This window comes from Chelon labrosus (genome assembly GCF_963514085.1).
Source record: "Chelon labrosus genome assembly, chromosome: 11".
Classification (NCBI taxonomy): domain Eukaryota; kingdom Metazoa; phylum Chordata; class Actinopteri; order Mugiliformes; family Mugilidae; genus Chelon; species Chelon labrosus.
This window is the reverse complement of record NC_140344.1, coordinates 23,021,380-23,036,758: the sequence shown is the minus strand read 5'-3', so window position 1 is coordinate 23,036,758 and position 15,379 is coordinate 23,021,380. Positions and strand designations below refer to the sequence as shown.

General features: G+C 41.3%; 2 protein-coding genes across 2 annotated transcripts; one reads left to right on the top strand and one right to left on the bottom strand.

The window, feature by feature from the left end:
• Positions 1–3,028: 3,028 nt before the first annotated feature.
• Positions 3,029–11,267, top strand: slc23a4 (solute carrier family 23 member 4; the record flags this gene model as incomplete). The annotated part of the gene is made up of 12 exons (XM_084554625.1): positions 3,029–3,076; positions 3,828–3,962; positions 4,314–4,471; positions 5,775–5,934; positions 6,525–6,706; positions 7,022–7,142; positions 7,250–7,406; positions 7,517–7,770; positions 9,292–9,456; positions 9,557–9,665; positions 9,749–9,844; positions 10,165–11,267. The coding sequence occupies 12 exons, from the start codon at positions 3,029–3,031 to the stop codon at positions 10,431–10,433; spliced, it is 1,854 nt and encodes a 617-aa protein (XP_084410751.1). The 3' UTR covers positions 10,434–11,267.
• Positions 11,268–11,424: 157 nt separating this feature from the next.
• Positions 11,425–14,376, bottom strand: LOC311496300 (protein FAM180A; the record flags this gene model as incomplete). Its single annotated transcript, XM_084556103.1, has 3 exons — positions 14,079–14,376; positions 11,846–11,934; positions 11,425–11,754 (listed from the first exon to the last, which is right to left on the bottom strand). The coding sequence occupies exons 1-3, from the start codon at positions 14,155–14,157 to the stop codon at positions 11,425–11,427; spliced, it is 498 nt and encodes a 165-aa protein (XP_084412229.1). The 5' UTR covers positions 14,158–14,376.
• Between the last annotated feature and the right edge of the window lie 1,003 nt (positions 14,377–15,379).

Genomic DNA, 15,379 nt, shown 5'->3' with positions numbered 1-15,379 from the left:
GTGGTTTGCAAGCTTCATGTGACCTGAATTTTGAATTCACTTTGGTGTAAATTTCCCTTCCCTCTGTCTGAGCAGCCCACAACAATAAAAGCGAGATCTTTCTCAGATATTCTGCATTTAACAGAAAACACAGAGTACTCGGATCATTTAGTTTTAGTAAAAGTACCCGCACCCTGCTTTAAAAAATAATAAAATTAAATGGTACCTAAGTAAACATATGTGAGCATTATCAAAACAGTAAAATATCAGCGAGAAATTATTAACTATGTACAAAACTAGCTTTGTCATCCAGCCACATATTTTAGCAGGGAGATTAAGGGACTTCTATAATGTAGATCCTGGTCTAATAGCATGGCTAATGGACTTTTTAACAGAAAGACCACAACGTGTGAGGGTCAATGGTGTTTCGTCAGACACCCTTGTCTCCTCCACTGGATCACCTCAGGGCTGTGTCCTCTCACCCTTGCTGTTTGTTTTGTACACAAACGAATGCCGTAGTCAGCATGAGGGACGTCACATTTTAAAGTTTGCAGACGACTCCGTAATTGTGTCCTTGCTGACTAGTGACGACCCTGAGTGTGGCCCCGTAGTGAAGGAATTCACTGACTGGTGTTCCTCCTCCTTTATGTGCATCAATGTGGCCAAAACTAAAGAAATGATTGTAGATTTTAGGAAGGTTGTGTCGGACACACCTTCTCTGGTTATTGAGGATCAAGCTGTCGAAAAGGTTCACAATTATAAATACCTGGGAACAAATATTGATGACAAACTGACCTTTAATGACCATGTTGATGCTATTTGTAGCAAGGCCCATCAACGCATGTATTTTTTAAGGAAATTGAGGAGTTTTAATGTCGACAGCACTTTTATGAAAATGTTTTATTCTTGTTTTATTGAGTCCATTCTTACCTTTTCTTTTATCTGTTGGTATGGTTCACTTTCCCTCAAGAACAGGAACAGATTGCAGGGCATAATAAAAGTGTGCAGCAAAATCGCAGGCATTAGCCTCAATGACCTGTCTGACCTGTATAGGCACAGAACCTTAAGTAAGGCCCGTCTACTCCTCATCGACCTGAACCATCCCCTGGTCGGTGAGTTTGTACTGCTTCCGTCGGGCCGCAGGTATATTATGCCAAGGTGTAGGACAAACAGACTCAAGAAATCTTTTATCCCTGCTGCCATAGGTTTTCTTAATAAGTGACTTTTTATTCTGTCTTCTGTGCTGATGTTTTTTTTTATTTTTATTTTTTTAACATTGTTTTTAATATTGTCGATTGTATCTGTTACTGCTGGCTGCAGAACAATTTGCCCCTCGGGGACAATAAAGACTCCTTGAACCTTGAACCTTGTCAGTGTTAACTTTTTATGTATTACTGTAACTAACTGACTGACTGAGTCCAAGCTACTTTTTAAACCTACTGTATATTTAAATATACTCACTTAAGTTGCTGCAAAAGGTTTCCATAAAATCCTCAGAACAGTGAGTCAGAATGGTGTTGACACGTGGTGTTTAAGTATAATGTATGATGGACAGTAATGCAGTCAATCTAATATGTATCATGCACCATCTAAATTTTTTATTTTTTTGTATCTTCTTCCTTCTTCTATCCCACCTTCCTCTTTTTTTCTTTCTCTCTACCCTTCCAGATTCAAGCATCAGCTTGTCACTGTTGCCTCCTAGTGTTTGACCCGGGGGTTTTCATGCTATGGTTTCATTTTAAAGCATATCAGGAAATATTTGACATTTGTCATTGCTGTTGTTCATTCATTCATTCATTCATTCATTCATTTTCTGTAACCGCTTGTCCTGTGAAGGGCAGCGGGGGCGCTGGAGCCTATCCCAGCTGTCATCGACCGAGAGGCGGAGTACACCCTGGACAGGTCGCCAGTCTATCGCAGGGCTAACACAGAGAGACAGGCAACCACTCACACTCACATGCACACCTACAGCCAATGCAGAATCACCAATTAACCTAACGAGCATGTCTGGAGTACCGGGAGAGAACCCACGCAGACACAGGGAGAACATACAAACTCCACAGTCTGCCTTGATTCATAGCTGTTATATAAACAAAAATTTAACTTGATTAAACCGATAGCCATGAAGCTGATTAGATGTGCTTGCTTTTATTTTTCACTTGCTCCTTTGAGTTGCCACTTTGTGACCTGGATCTTGAATTTGGAATAAGAACAGAAAGATGGCGTGCTAAGATTCCCATGATGCATAAATCGAAAATACACAAATGTCGGAAGCGTTTGAGAATGCGACTCCTCCGCTGCTGCAAGAACTCTTCCTTCTTGACCTTTGTAATGAAGCAGATGAGGGCTGCTATCAAACTCCTAATCTGGACTAATAATGTAATTTAATACTTTACGGGAAATAGAGAGGTAAATTGGGAAATGAAGTTAACATTTACAGTCATGTATCAATAACGGCTTTGTGCTATGTGATAGTTTGCCAACACGTGATAGTCATGGAGGTCTGCCCTCTCAAAACAAATGTTTTGTGTTAAAATTAGAAGGGAGGCAGTCTGGAGAGGGAGAAGACACAACAAAGTTAAAGGCTGTATTTTTTTTAGCTATTAAATATCCCCGCCAACAAAAATGTGTATATATGTAATATATTGGCCTGTCTCCATGAAGTATAACTTTCTATGCTTCCTGATGTTTCTTAAGTCCTGGCATGGCGTTAAAACAAACCACAAGGAGGCGAGAGTATCTCCTGCCTGCCTGCCTGCCTGCCGAACGCTGGTTGGTCAGCTGCTGCTACTGTTGTAATTCGGTTCACATGAGCTGCTGGTGGGAGCCATTTCAATCCACAAGAGCAGCAGTCTCTACTGTTTCATACCAGGCTACCCACCACACCACACCCCACTCCACCCCACTCCACCCAGCTCTCTGCTTCCTCTGTCAGATGCTCTAGTCCCCTCTGACGGCGTTCCCTCCCCTCTGACTAATGTTTTTGCGTTTTTCTTCTCTGTTTCCCGGCTCAGTGGACCAATACCTGAACCTGTAAGCTGTGGCTGACATGACTCCAGAAAAGGAAACTAATGGGCTTGACAACTTTGCCTTTGCAGTGAGTATAAGTTTTGCTTTGTTTTCTACGAGGAAATGTTTTTGGAGTTGCCTCACGTGTACCTCAGTGGCGAATACATGGATTTTTAGAATCACATATGTAACGGCAAACAGATTGTGATTCATCAAACTTTTAAATAATGTCAAAGTGAATATATCTGTGTCATATGTATAACTTGGAGATTTATCTCTTCTCCGATCACCAAAGTGTGTGACTACATGTCTTCCGGGTTTGTCTGTTGGTGCCACAGTGGAAACTAGGCATTATGTGTCGTTAATAATTACATAGATTAAATAGAAAAGCTTACAAAGTAGTGTAATGGATACGTGTGAATGTACATGTTTACATTCTTGCGTCTCCATGTACTAAATCCCATTATTGGTAAGATAAGCAGCCCACTGTTTGGTGAGAGGAACAGAAATAGCTTTGTTTTTTTGTGGTTAAAGTCTCCACATGTCTAAAATAAACGGGGGGAAAAAATCTGTGCTTATCAGGATTTTAATGTGTAACTTCTTTTTGTTTTCATCCTGCCCTGAATATGTTGGGATGTGTTATGTGAATTAGGATTTGTCAGAATAGGAAAGTTCCTGGTCACAGCTGGTTATCTGGCTGAACTACACGTAGAAGCACTCTGCTGTTAATGCTTTGAGTTTTGACCCATTTAACGAAATGATCACCGCTGCAGGATGCTATTGTTTTTATGTGCATTTTTTTATCCAACTGACCTCTTTCTAACTCTCTCTAAATGAAGCTGGAAGGACGCTTCTGCGATCTACCTGACGCCGGAGAAGAGCTGGACTCCTCCGTGGATGAAGACAGCAACAAGCTAGCATACTGTGTAACCGACGTCCCTCCCTGGTACCTGTGCATCATTCTTGGCATCCAGGTACGTCAGCAAAGTGGCCCACGTTTGACAATGCGTCTCAATTTATATGTTTTAGGAGCATAAGTAGCATGATGTTATATAAGAATGCAAACATGACCACAGAGTCACAAGACGGTATCAGTTTGACATTTCCTACATGGTTGGTTAGGCTTGGTTTTAGATTAAATCGCAAAATCTGCTTTAGATACAGTTGAGATGTCAGAGTCCATAACCACTGGTGTATAAACATGAAGTTTACTTTATGTTTAGATGATATCACCGTCTGTCTGACCACTTTAAATCTCTAGCTCCTTTGTCTAAAGTGAACGTTTAAATGAATCTCTCAGTTTTTCCCCACCGTTGCTCTCTCAGCACTGCTTGACTGCATTTGGAGGCATCATCGCCATCCCACTGATCCTGTCACAAGGGTTGTGTCTGCAGCATGATGGCCTCACACAGAGCCACCTCATCAGCACCATCTTCTTCGTTTCTGGTATCTGCACCCTGCTGCAAGTTACCTTCGGCATTAGGTAAGGGGACAAAGAGGTGGCTGTGCTTTTTTTTTTTTTTTTTAAATGCGAGATTGTTTTCTGGATAAGATGTATCTATTGAGTTTCTGCCAGAGTCTGTGTGCACTAATGCAATAATCCAGCAGTACATCAGGGTGCATTAAAGCGGGAATTAACCAGGCCGCTTCTTCTTATTAAACAAGCGGAACAGATCAACCTTTCAGCTTTCCTTCTTCACCTCGTTTGAACTGCGGGGCCTGGCAAAATTAGCATGCACAATGAACAATGGTGTATTTTGCAGAGTTAGTGGACACTGCCTCTGGTGAAGGGATTGCCAGAGAGGAGAAGTATCAAGCAGCTTTGATTTTTTTCTTAACCTTTCAAACATCACCTGATGTTTTGTTATGTGCTTTGCCTCGTTGTTGTACCACTATGTGAAAATAAGTGGCATTTATCTAGTTTTTACTTCATGGCTACTTGAAGATGAAACAACAAGATACAGTTTAATATATTAGGATTTAATATCAGTGAGACAAAGTATTGTTTAAATGCCAGACTGGAAACTCACCACTGTCACAGCGAGTTAACAAAAGCCTGCACAGCTGTTAGCGGTGACACACATGCAGGAGAAGTAACATGACGTCATGCATGATTTCGTTTTGAAGAGCTGCAATCTTTAACCATGTTTTGCAGCTCTGCGCTCCCGTGCACGTGTGCACGCTCAGCCTGGCTGAATATTGGTGTCACAGTTGGATTACCAGCGGAATTTCCATCTTATTACGAATGGAATCTGGCTCTTGCTAAATCCACATTCTCCCGGCTTAGCATCACTGATGCTTTCTTGTCTTTCTCCAAATACCTGGTAGTCAGCTGGGAGGAAAAACAATCGGCGTGTTTAATGGCTCTCTGTTCCGGGCAAACCAAACGAAAACTGTTATTTGTATCCCTCAGGTTGATAACATTGTTTTTTCCCCAATGAAAAGCTGTTTTGTGCTATGCACTTCTGCTATTCCCACAAGTTTTTGCGCAATAAAACGCTTTACTGTTAGAGACTTCTGTGCATGGAGTAGTGGAAGTGAGTTTCTCTAATTAGAGTCACTCTCTTTCTTCACATGATTTAAATTAACCCTTTGATTGAAAGAAACAGAGGTTGTAGATACCAATGGTGGAATGTAACCAAGTCTGTTTTTATTTTTTTCATTGAGTGCCACTTTACACTTCAACTTCACTTCAACACTACACTTTGACGATGTGTGACTGTGACATGTGTCTGGCTTTTACCCTTTCCTTTCTCATGGTCTTTCTTTGCAATCTTTATCTCCAGACTGCCCATTCTCCAAGGCGGCACATTCACTTTGTTGGCCCCCTCCATGGCAATGCTGTCCATGCCAGAGTGGACATGTCCGGCCTGGACTCAGAATGCCAGTTTAGTCAACACCTCCTCCACGGACTTCACAGAGGTGTGGCAGAGTCGAATGAGAGCTGTAAGTAACACGAGACCATTTAATGTCTCCGATCACAGCTTTCTTCTCATTGACGCAGAGCTTACGCCTGGAACTAGATCATTTTCTGTCATGTTTTTAAAGATGCAACTTCGGCTGCACAATAGCAGTGATTGTTAAATGCCTATGAATGATACGATTATGTGTGCACATTTCCTGTTGCTTGAACTGCTTGTTCAAGTATTTTAAAACATTAGTTATGCTGAACCTTGTGGTGGCTGTGGTCGTTCTTCCCCGGGTGGTTTCCTTATGTGAATCCATATTGAAATGCAGGCTTCGTAATGGGTTCTTGGTGTAGTGGTAATGTAAAAAGTGTCAGTGGTGAGTGGATTTAGCTCACATTATAGAATACAAATAGTAGTTGAAGTAAAACTTGCCCCTTATTTGAACTTAAATGTGTAAATAAATGAAATAGGATGCACCCAATTGGGGTAATCTACTAACCGTAATATTACTGTATCACAAACCTATTTGTAATCTGTATTTGCCGACCAAATGTGTTAATTTCTAGTCAATAAAAGAAAAGAATAAAGTTAAAATTCTAACACTCTTGTCAATGTGTCTGTCTTCAGCTGCAGGGCTCCATCATCGTGGGCTCACTCTTCCAGGTGTTTGTTGGTTTCTCGGGCCTCATCGGCCTCTTCATGCGCTTCATCGGACCTCTCACCATCGCTCCCACCATCTCTCTCATCGGGCTGTCCCTGTTTGACTCAGCTGGTAGCAGCGCTGGCAACCACTGGGGCATATCTGCAATGTGGGTACAAATTCTAAACGGGCCCTCTTGGGAAATAAGTGAGTTTTTAGTTTTAGTTAATTTATGAACTATGACAGCGACAGAAAAAAGCTCTTGACTCTAATCTGATTTTAAATTCACTTTCACCTCTAGCTGGAGTGAGGTCAAGTTTTGGAAAGTAAAAACTTTGAAGTTTTAATCTTAAATCAGGGGAGGAAAGCCTATTAGACTTGTTCTTTGAGAACCTGAATAATTGCTCCCCTTTTTTGTTCTGTTGGTTAGAGCTAATCTCACCAATATTTAACACTTTTTTCCTCATATCCCTGCCTCACACAGGACCACAGTGCTGATCATCCTGTTCTCACAGTACCTCCGTCACGTAACGGTGCCCTTTCCGACATACAGCAAGGAAAAAAAACTGCACACGTCTCGAGTCTACGTCTTCCAGATTCTCCCTGTACGTAGGAAGCCAGCTGTATTTCTTTGTTGACAATTATACGTTTATTCTCAAGACCAAAAGACAACACAGATGATTGTTTTTTTATTATTTCTTTGTATCATAAGGTCCTGCTGGGGATCACATTGTCTTGGCTCATCTGTTACATTTTGACAAGCTTCAACGTACTTCCCTCTGAGCCAGACGAATACGGCTACCTGGCACGCACAGATCTAAAGGGGGATGTTATCAGTCAAGCTCCCTGGTTCACTTTCCCATTCCCAGGTAAGACGCTGCCTGATGCTGTTGACTTGATTGGTTGAGGGTAAATAATATAAAGAAGGTTCATAGTGAGTTTACTGTTTCGGTTTACTCTTGTCTGAATCCAACATTAGGTCAATGGGGGATGCCCACTGTGAGCCTGGCAGGGGTGGTTGGCATCTTGGCTGGCATCATTTCCTCTATGATAGAGTCCGTTGGGGACTACCACGCTTGTGCCAGGTTATCTGGGGCTCCACCACCCCCTAAACATGCCATCAACAGGGGCATCGGTATTGAAGGACTGGGCTGTCTGCTGGCCGGTGCCTGGGGTACAGGAAATGGCACCACGTCATACAGTGAGAATGTTGGAGCCCTTGGCATTACAAAGGTAAGGCTACCCTCTATGTTTAGGTTACAGATTATCTTAGACTATTGTTACACAGTTGTTTATGATCACAATGATAGCCCTGAGAGATAAATGCACTGCAGTCATGGATCAAGGAGAACTTGACAAAAAGATGGCATCAGTGCACTGAAATGAAAATTGTGGCAAAATGTTTTCTAAGTGGAGTTTTTTTTTTTTTTTTTTCAAATATGAAATATTAATGGATTTTAAATGGAGTTTAAAAGTGACCTTGTTTGCAGCTGAAGGTGTCATCAGTTCTACACATATATTCTTTTTCAATGGAGAGTGGAAAGTGTTTGATTAGCTGCAAGGTATTTCTTTGAGTTTAAATACTTTGAATCCTTGAATATGGCAATTTTTCCCAGTGGTAACTCAAAGAGTTTTATTGTCATTTCACACACGTTGGTACATGAGGTGGAATGAAATTAGTTACTCTAATTAGTTACTCATACTGAGTGGTCATGCTCTAATACCTGAAAAAATGACACTTGACTATGCATCAGTATTATATTAACTAAAATGTCTTAAATGACAGAAATTAACCTTGAAAAAAATGTATTTAATGTGTATTTTAATGTTTTAGTTTGGCCCAAGTCCCATCCACTAACATGGAGGGGGTGGAGCTTATGGCCTATACTGCAGCCAGCCACCAGGGGGAGGTCTACTTGCTTTGGCTTCACTTTTGAGGAGCTATTCCGTCGTCCATCTTTATCCTGTATATGTCTAATACATCCATGACTGCAACTACAGAAACTACACTAAACCAGCAGAAAAGTAAATGTAAATGCAGAAAACACGAAAAACTAAATGCTGCACAGTTAAAGACAAACCTTTTTTGCTGACCTATGTCGACCCTAGCGACTTCCAGAGTCACCACGACAAGAACAAGTGTGTCCCATCCAGCATATCAAGTGTCCCTTTGAAGCATTTTCTTAGTCTGAATTTGTCCTACTTACTATACTCACTTAGCCTGGCTGACGCGACTGCACATCTCAATGAGATGCTGGTCTGGAAACTACGTGTTTATTTTCTCGTATTTGAGGCGTGGTTTTACAAATGCCTAGAGCCGTTTATTGGGCGCTACGAATGTCTATCAAATGCGCCTGGTAATTCCCATGCTGCCTTGCGCGCGATTCATAGCCAAAGCCTGTTGGTAGCAGAGCAAACACATCCTTCTTGGCAATGAAGTCTTTCAACGCCAAACGTTGCTCTTTTTTTTAAAATAAACTTGCGTTCTAAGCTACTTAAAACACTGTCTAAGGCTGCATCGAACGGTAACGTTAGGTCCGCTGCCATGTTGGATTAACACACTACAAGCTTCGGTGTCGCGCATAGACGTCGTCATCGTCTTGCTGCCCCCCCCCCCCCGGTTCTGTGATTGGTTCCCTATCTCAGGAGAAAATATGGGCGATGGTTTCCAGACTGCTTTTGCAGCGAGAATGAAATCGCGCGCAAAGCAGTATGGGAACACCCAGGCTAATACTCACTCACAATTTTTTACAGGTTGGCAGTCGCATGGTGATAGTGGCCAGCGGGGTGTTGATGGTTGTCATGGGCGTATTTGGTAAAGTGGGCGCTATATTCACCACGATCCCATCACCTGTGATAGGAGGAATGTTCATGGTGATGTTTGGCGTCATCTCTGCAGCAGGAGTTTCCAATCTGCAGGTACACACAATACAGTCTTCACCATTGTTGGCACATTGTGTTGTTTACATAAACCTAAATACATTTTTTTTGCGCGCGTGTGACTTTGTCACATTTTCAGTACGCAAACATGAATTCGTCTCGGAACATCTTTATATTTGGCTTCTCCATGTTCTCTGGTCTGGTCATTCCGAACTGGATATTGAAGAACCCCAAAGCAATCAATACAGGTGCATGAATAAAATGTTTGTATATGAACAGCAAATTTAGAAAGAAAACAAAGGTTTAACTATTTAACCAATGCTTCATGCAGATGTGGTAGAACTTGACCAGATGCTGCAAGTTCTTCTGACAACCAGCATGTTCGTAGGAGGCTTCTTTGGCTTCATACTGGACAACACCATTCCAGGTACTCTTTTAAGTAATTGTATATTTCTGTAACTGTGATATTAAGATCAAGATCAGACATAAGATGTGCAGTCTTGGTATGATGATCCAGTGATCCAGTAGATATTGTAAAGCGAAAAGTCCTAAGGCCCATGTACTACCAAGTGCCTGTAAAGAAAGGGTTAGGGTATCTATGCTTTCTCTCTATTTTGAGAGAGGAACTCCACATCGAGGGCCGAAATTGCCATGGAACATGATGCAATATTTCAAGGCTTTACAAAAAACAAACTGACAGAAAATAGCAAGAAGTCTTGGTTTAACACGTTTCACACATGTCCATAGGATCAAAGCACGAACGAGGCATCCTGGCCTGGAACAAAGCTCACGAGGATGACGCCAGCAACACACTGGAGAGCGGGGAAGTCTACAACCTTCCCTTTGGTATCACCTCATACTTGTCCTCTTCCTCCTGGCTCCGGTACGTACCTTTCTGTCCTCCCGGTACGCCCGGCTCCATGGATGGATGTGAAACAGACACTAATTCACTGGAGCCTAAGCAGCCACTCGGAAGTCCACAGCCTGCGCAGATCATCATCGGAGTTGGTCTGTGAGTGGTGCACTCACTCCGGCCTGCCATTTTTGGGGATATTCCAAAAACGATACCAACAAAGGCAGCTCAGTTTGGACCTTGTGTCCTATGTTAAAGGCGCTACAATCTAATAACCTGGTGCACAGAGTGACATTTACAAATCATGATCATGCATTGGACTGTGAACCAGTAGGGAGGCAGTTTTATTCAACCTTATGTATATTAGTGACATTGATGAACTGAGGATACATATATATATGTGTGTGTATATATGATCTTGAACATGTGTTGAGTAGACTCTAAGATTTCTCTGGTTTAAAGCTTGATGTGTCATAATATTTTCTCTCATGTTATTAGTGTCAAAATGCAATCACATCCAGGTGCTAGTGAACAAACACTGAAAAGACAGGTGAATGTACGTAAATTCCACAATCGACATATACATAGATCCACATGTATAGTTTCATGTATATAAAGTACCTCACGTTTGAATTTTACTTTTTGCTTTTGAGCCAATATTTTAAAGCGCCAATGAACTATTTGCATATGCATGTGCTGAAAGTACACTCTGCTCTGATTGGTTGATTGTTCCGATGGCCGGAACAGACGCCGCCCATAAATCAAGAGCTGAAGCTGGTAATGCTGCTGAGATGCAAGGGGGAAGTTGAGACATGAAAATTTTGTAAAAGCATTTCCCCGGGATGAGTCATCAGTATATAACAAAACAACCTTATATCTCAGTAATTGGCATGCAGTTGACACATACAGTATGCGATTTCATTGGGGCTTTAAAAATTGTTTCATTATCTATGTCTGGGCTCTTTCCCTCTTTGTGCTGACTTCTTTCTGTGGCTTCTTGTAGCCTGCTGCATACAAAATGCAACTTTTCCTCAATGCACAAATCAGGACAGCTGATTGATATCAATGGATTTTTTTTTTTTTAAATGAAATCTTTTTTCTTATGTGCATATAAAAACTATACATGAAACCACTGTGTAGCAACACCAGTGTTGTCAGTTTGTCAGTGTCAGATCCTTCTTGATGGCTTTGTACAAGCTAACGAAAGACTCCGCCCACACAGCTCTTTGGTGTTCAGTAGTGGAACTGGCCATCTTCTGGGACACATATACCAAGGTCAACAGGATACGTTCGAAATCGCCCTGATCCAGGTGACCAGTGTGATTTGAAAGGTCAGATATGAGCCTATATAAGTCTGTTAGCTCCTTGGGAATGATCTCCTCGCAGATGACGCCCAGCTTTCTGGTCTTCTGGAGAGAAGCCAGTTCGGCGTCTTCCACAGAAAATGCTCCACTGGCCTCAAAATGTATGCCAGCCATCAGGATCTGTGGGTGAAAAGACGAGAAAAATGTGTTACGTGTCCATTTTCAGTCATCTTCTGTTGGTCTTCTAATAGTTTGAATATTTTAGTTTCACCTCATATAATAGGTTAACATCATTGAAGGAGTTGTGGAAGGTGGGGTTGACCAGCCCTCTTTTTATCCTGCTTGCAGCTGGGAATAAGGCTAGTGGATAAAGAGAAACAGAAAGTGAAAATAGTAGAAAAACAAAGCCAGTTTCATTACCTTTCAGTTATATTTGTGTTTATATTGTGTTTATGGAGCCAAAAGGCTCCTTTAATCCTTGTGACAAGCAAATAATACATTCTATACCCTGAAATACAGGTTTTACTAGAGCGCTGATGTTCTGGCACATGTGAGGTTCATTTGGCCCGCTGCAAGACACGCTGTGCCTTTTAAAGTCTGCGATCTCTGACCTTGCAGATGAATTCTATCAGCAGACAATGAGACATGACCTCCAACTTCAAAGGGGAGCAGGGGAATCAAAGACGGGGTAACACATGGATTATACAACAAGCTCCAGATGATTCCATCACGCAGTGTATGGGCTTAAAAATCCAGCCTTGCTTCCACAGCATTCCTTGAGACCATAGCATAGACTGTGATATCAACCATAATAAAAACCTTTTCACCTACCTTTTTATGATTTTAGCATCATATACAGTTCATATTCACTGAATGCTACGCTTACTAAGATTAGTGTGCCAGGAAATTAAACTTGTCCTTTGCCTTGCTAATTATGATCATGCACAACAAAATATGTCAAAAATTCATTGACGAGATGTTTAGTAATACTTAAGAGTGTGTGATTAAAGGAAATGTCAGGCCATGGTGCAAGCAACGCTGAAAGGTAAAGGAAGAGCTTTAGACTCTTGCTTTCCTGGTTAAATGCGTGTGGAAACGTGGAGCGGTGGCCGTTTAGATTTTATACGGTATAAGTGATGGATTTCAGTTTAATAAAATGAAAGCATGACAAATGGAGTGACAAATTATGAAATTAATAAAGCATAAACACATGGATAGACACTGGCTAGAAAGTGGAGCCTTTAGAGATTGAAATGCCAACTGAACAAATCTTAAATGCTTAATGGTGACTTCAGAGAGTATTTATTATTCATGCTATCTTTGAGTCGGTTACAGCCACACAATCAATTTAAGAGAGCGAGGCACACAGAGAGAGAGAGAAGTATGGAAACACATTTAAGAAATGTCTTAATAAGAAAGAGTCCATTGCCCAACTACCAGCTCTATTATGTCAGAGTCAACAAGTGAAACGAAATAATGAGATTTTAATGGACTTCTGCAGGATCAAATCATCCACACAAGTTGGTCATAATGTCTTGATAATGATCTCCATTAATCAAAGACCAGTTAGACTTGCACTGTTTAATAGGATTACTTTCCTATTTCAGCGAGCCATGAGTAAATAGGTGAATCCATATTACCACATGTTATACACTGCTGTGTTTAACACCAACAGGTTACTTCCCTGGATAAAGTATATTTACTCAAACACTAAGCTCATTTCCTTACAGAAGATGAATGAATGAATAAATATTCCATCAAAAACCCCCAGCCCAACTGCTACTATGTAAGTACAGCAGTGGCCCATAAACCGGAGGAGCCAGATTATGGTCACCTAGTATTTACTGCTACTGGTGGCGCATATAACCTGCTGATGTAGTTTAAATGACACTGTTATTTGAACAAGTTAAGAATACTGAGCTTTCATGGTGAAATCTAAATCTCTGCAGGGTAACTTTGCAGCCTTGGCTGCTCCATCTGGCAGTCAGAGGTACAGTGAATGTTTGGAAATGTACAACCATATCAGTAAATTGCACAAAAAAACTCATACTTTCAAAATGATTCCATCTATTAAATGATGAAGTGTTCCCTGCTTCTTGGATTCTCGAAATTCCACTTGCTGTCGTAACCTTAACCAAAGCCAGATATTTTTTTTACCATTAGTACTGTTGCACACCACTCATCAGTGTGTTTATTGTTTCTGCCTTTAGTGCATTTTCAAAGATTCTCATCAAAGAACAAAAATAATTGTGCATAGCAGCATGCTCTTTCAGGTCAGTTTTAGCCCTATATAGCTCTCCCTATCAGAAACAGGGGGACCTATAGTAATAACTAAATGATAAAATGATATGTGCACCAACTAGAAAGATATTTAACCTGACAGGACAGATGAGGATCACTCAGCCGAGATTCGTCATTCATCAAGTTAGGGTTAGATCTCTTTTAGGTACATGCAAAAAAACAGATTCTTCTGTCAATGTTCAATGCTTCAGTTCAAGCCTTACCTTTAGTCCGACATCGTGCGACACCTGTCTTGATGCAGCACGACAGAAGACCAACTATGACCATCCTCCAGTGCAGCATGTTGCCCCGATCACTCTAAAAAGGTTCAGCAGAGCTCTTCTCCTACCGTTTTAGTACTCAGTTTCTACTTCTGTTGTGTTTCTTTCCTGCCTATAGCGTGCACTTGCAGACTCACAGAACTCTGAACCACACACGTTCTTCATCACTGTGATTCTTCAGAAATGTGCTTGTACTCCACCCCCAATCTCTCTCCTCTCTCTTTGACTCTCTTTCTCTCTTTTCTCTCTCTATCGCTCATATGCAGCATTTTAATGCTGTCATCTGGTTGTCATCAGGTCCAGAGTCTCATTCTTTCGTTCTCATTTTTTATTTATTTATTTTTTTAAGGTACACGTGATATTGTTTTGTTCTGTCTTCGGTCTCATCTTCATCACTTGTTTTTCTTCTCTTCACTCTCTCTTAAGTTTTAATTTAAGGTCAAAACCCCAACATCCACTCTTCATCATATTCATTTAAATTTTTACTCTAATCATTCAGCTGCAACATGCAAACCATATGATTATGTTCTGTACAGCTGCTGAGCTGCTCTTCTCACTGCTGCATCTGGCCGGCGTATTTGTTGTTGCTTGCTATTAAAAGCTCTTGGAGCACAAAAGGTTGTTTATCTTGTTTTTTTTTTTTTTGAGGAGTGGAAAACTGAACAAAATCCTTCTTACGGTCCTTACGGGAGCAGGGTTGACCCTCCGCCGGTTGGAGTAAATGCAACAGTGCCAGGATGATCTCTGGGCAACCAGCTCACTCTGTGTTCTTCAGGAGGACAAATGTGGAAAGTTCACACTCCATGACCATTAAAATCAACTTAGTGATTGTTTCTAATCATGCAATGCACGTACCCTGAGCTCAGGGCCAAAAAAAAAAAATCTGCAGAAACCACAAAGAAAAACCTTGTTCACTGCCTGGCACAGTTTACCTTTTCCACAAGCCTGAGGAATACTTAACAAAGGCACAACCATATAAAACACCTTTTATTTGTTTTAGCAGTATTGTAGCGTGAATGAATTCCATCTGGGGATTCGAACCGATGCCAACATGCGAGCACAGCACATGGCTATATTTTCTGGATGTTAGTCGTGTCAGATGTGTGTCAGTGTCAGAATCCGAGCGATGTGGCAGTAGGAGGAGGAGGAGGAGGAGGAATGCAACCGCAGACTGTGCCGAAGATGGAAAGAGATCTTTGGCTTTTGAGAGACCTCCAAGAACTACAGCTCCAGAACTTGAACAA